The 3,720-nt window shown below is 45.5% G+C and overlaps 2 protein-coding genes across 2 annotated transcripts in view; one reads left to right on the forward strand and one right to left on the reverse strand.

The window, feature by feature from the left end:
• The window catches only part of T265_15114 (hypothetical protein), a gene marked incomplete at both ends in the record, with an annotated part of 41,948 nt that overhangs the window by 6,600 nt on the left and 31,628 nt on the right, over positions 1-3,720 (forward strand). Inside the window, one exon of the mRNA XM_009176648.1 lies at positions 2,847-3,013. Coding sequence (XP_009174912.1) covers positions 2,847-3,013 — 167 coding nt within the window. The remainder of the gene's footprint in view (positions 1-2,846; positions 3,014-3,720) is intronic.
• The window catches only part of T265_10314 (hypothetical protein), a gene marked incomplete at both ends in the record, with an annotated part of 19,701 nt that continues 16,232 nt past the window's right edge, over positions 252-3,720 (reverse strand). The window contains 2 exons of the mRNA XM_009176649.1: positions 252-350; positions 1,376-1,661. Of these exons, the coding sequence (XP_009174913.1) occupies positions 252-350; positions 1,376-1,661 (385 nt within the window). The remainder of the gene's footprint in view (positions 351-1,375; positions 1,662-3,720) is intronic.

The following is a 3,720-nucleotide window of genomic DNA, read 5'->3' on the forward strand; positions in this document are numbered from 1 at the left end:
CAGACAGACTTGTGGGACCAGATGTTTCGTGGGCCAGTTCAAGTTCAGAGGTCGCACAAGTTTCTTTTGGATGCAAAGTTGTGGATCCAGCAGTCGGATTCCTATCGCCTCTGCGATCGATAGTACCAGTCGTGATCCGTTCAGAGATATCCGGTATATAATGGTGAAGGCTTGCTCCTTGCCTATGACATGACAGGTTTCGGCCAAGTGTGCTGCAATCGCGCTTGAGCCTGATTTCTTTCCACTACCACTCAGAGATACGGGATTGTGTTCTCGTATTCTGTCCGACAAATGCCTTGTCGTACGACCAACGTATGATGCTCGGCACGAGCATACGAATGAGTACACACCTTGAAGGAAACAGTCAAAAGTGAACTATCTTTCGGTTCAGGGCTTTGACCTTGAGCTAGTTTTCAGACAAACCGACCAGAAGTCAGCTTTTCTACCAATTGGTGTCAGGAGTGCAAATCGATGGGAACTCTGTATGCTACAATTCCCTCTTGGGTTGTATAGCATTGTATGCAATAAATTGGGTAAAGATGTACGAGTTCCAAATCGCTCGTAAATTCCAATGGTGTTGGTAGTTCCGCCCGCCTGATCTAAATACTGCGTGTAAATCAATCAACCTATGGTAAAAGAGACCGGCTAGGGGCGGGATGGCTAAGTGGTTAGAGCCGGAAGGTCCGTGGTTCAAATGCGACCTCTGCCTCTCGACTTCCCCTGTCTAGGCCCTCGCAGTATCCCAGCCATCGTGCTTCCTTCTGGTGGCGTGGCAACTAGGCACCGAAAGATGCTACAGCTGAACGATTTAGGAAACGGCTGGAGAAAATGCAGTTTGGTTATATCAGTGGCTTGTCAAGTGATTCGGGCTTGTTCCAGCATCGTAGGCAGATCAGTAGCATGCTCATATCGAATTGAATACAAGAAAACTATCATGGCATGTATATTTCATTGCTCATCCAGAAAGTCGTGGCAGTTCCCCTTTCGGGAGCGCCATACTGGAGTTGGTAAGAGTCAACTTCGGAGAAGGGAGACTATCACCGTTTCTTAAGTGGGTGCAGTTATAGCTGCCTGGAGGGACTACCCTCAGAAAAGACCGTTTCTGATTGGCCTTCAGAAACACATGAATACAGAGTGCTCATAATAGACGCAAAAATAATACCCATGTTAAAACTTTAAAACCAATTCAAACATTTATCATTTTATATGTGGACACACTTGCACCATGGAGGTTTACCGTGAAAAACTGGCATTACAAAGGATGTTGAAAGAAACCGCCCTTTCCTTCTATAACAAGTTGGAGGCGGTATGAGATGTGAAACACAGCATGTTTAACTTCTTCAAGCGTCACTCGTGCACACTCTTTAATTCTTACTCCTAACTCCGCCAAATTCTTCGGTTTATTTTCATGATATACGCGAGCCTTGATCATCCCCCAAAACCAATAATCCAGAGGTGTGAGATCGGGTGACATCGCGGGCCAAATGTTTGGAAATCTACGAGCAATGACTCTCTCACCAGAAAATTGCTCTTGGAGATAAGTTATCACTTGGTTTGAGTAGTGGGGTGGAGCACCATCTTGTTGAAAGACGGTCGGTGACTTCTTGTGCTGCTTGAGTTGCGGGATAACATGCTTCTGCAGCATATGGAGGTAACTGTCGCTGGAAACCGTAGCATCAAAGAAAAAAGGGACGCAGGAGACACTTTGAGGAGAACCCCATCCATACACAGAGATGAGGGGAATAAAGATTGTGGGTGAGGTACTCGTGAGGAGCTTCACGAGACCATATCACGCAATTGTGCTTGTTGATTATGCCATCCAAAGAAAAATTTGCTTCACCGCTCCATAAGATGTTGGGAACGATTTCTTCATTGTCTAGCAGTCAGTCAGCGAACGTAACACGTTGCTCCTTGTCTTCTTCCGTGATGTTTTGTAATAAAGTGAAATGATACAGGTAGAGATGAAGGTGGCGTCTCATAATACGGTGCACACGAACCTCCTTTATGTGGCTACTAATAATGAATGATTTTGTCGTCCTTCCTCTGATTGACTACGTTTACTCATCCAATCAAATTTTGCGTCTATTATGAGACACCCTGTAATCTAGTCCTCCTGGAGAGTCAGCTTTTAGTCACCCTGTTCCAGCAGTCCCTTTAGGAGAATAACCAAATCCAGGTTTTGCATGGCCCTACCATGTGTGATGGATGACTTCTGCGTTTATGGACCATTCCTCTAATCGCGGCGAAGTCCATCGTTCCGATTACTTCCTCCTACGGCAGTTTGGCTGTCCCGTTTATTGCCTACCGCCCAGCTGTGCTTGACAGCTGTCCCTCGGACAAGCTTTCCAGCGTCACTACTAGTCTGCCCTGGAGACCATGGTACTAGTGAAAGGAAGAGGGCATTCGCTGCGGAGTTATTTATCGGGAAATGCCAAGTGAACAGTTACAGACTATTGAACAGGGAAGCAAAACTCATATGCATCTTGTTCACTTTCTCCTTGAACTCGTCTTCCTGAACTTTCCTGGATATTCATTGACTGTTGCTCAAATGCAAGCAAATGCGATTCCACGAACTCCGTAATAGATCTTACTTCTCAAGAGACACGAAGCGGATTTACGAGAAACCATACTACTCGCATGCCTCCCATCAGTAGTGTCCACCGTTACACTTCAGTTCACCAAAAGGTTACATACGTACGTTTCTATCTGTCGATTAAATCTGTCCTGTGCCGCTCGGCCAACTGTGGGCATATGTCTAAATGTGTTCAACTTTATACTTTTTGATATGTCTAAATGTGTTCAACTTTATACTATCACCGTGGATTTCCCACTCTCCCTCCCATCAGCTTTCTTCCAGTCCAAACGGTTCTGAAGCAATGCTCACCATCTTTCGAGATCCACCAACCAGCAGACAACTAGAACTATTCAATCCGGCCGTGCTGCTCATCTACAGCATTGCCTTGCTGTCCATCGTCCTCGGTTGTGCGATGATCTTCCTGTCATATGAGGACTTGTAAGTTTTTTTCCTCTTTCACTTCTGCCCGCTTTGAGAGATCTCCGGAGTTTTGCCTCTTTCCTAAGTGGGAAAACTGTATGGTTACTTGTATCGCCGTGAACCGCCTAAGGAATGTCATCGTTAGGTCCGCGTCGATTAATTTCGGCTTGACTCCAGGTACCACTAACTGGAGCGTATACACGTGACCATTCGAGCACTTGTGCAATGTGCTGTAGTGTAGGTGTGAGTGTAGGTGTTGTCAGATAAAACTTCATGCTGTAATCAAATGAATTAGTGCGGTTTTTTGACTTTTTATCTGTCCGTAGCAAATACTTGTATCAAATTCGCTCGACCATACAGCTAAAACGGTGGTGGAAGTTAGATAGAATCTGTTGTTAATGCTGTCAACTTAGCTTGTCAGCCGTAAACCGCTCGCGTTGTTATCGTTCCAGTCAGAGGGTGAGTTGCGTGGACGAGCTAGCTTCGAAGTTCATCCCTAGAATTGGTTTCTCCCTTTGTTCTTTTGGTTAGTTTCAAGTATCATCCGATCCAGTACCCAATACTCGCTTACCAACTCTTGTCACGAACTCGCTGTATTCAGTGGGTGCCCTCATTGACTGACGAACATAACCCAGGAACTTGATGTGATGGATTACTTGGGATTCTTACAAACTGGGTGGTAGTGCCTCGTTGGATCTAAACAGACTAATCATCTTCATCGACAG

Source organism: Opisthorchis viverrini (assembly GCF_000715545.1).
Source record: "Opisthorchis viverrini unplaced genomic scaffold opera_v5_357, whole genome shotgun sequence".
In the NCBI taxonomy this organism is placed as follows: domain Eukaryota; kingdom Metazoa; phylum Platyhelminthes; class Trematoda; order Opisthorchiida; family Opisthorchiidae; genus Opisthorchis; species Opisthorchis viverrini.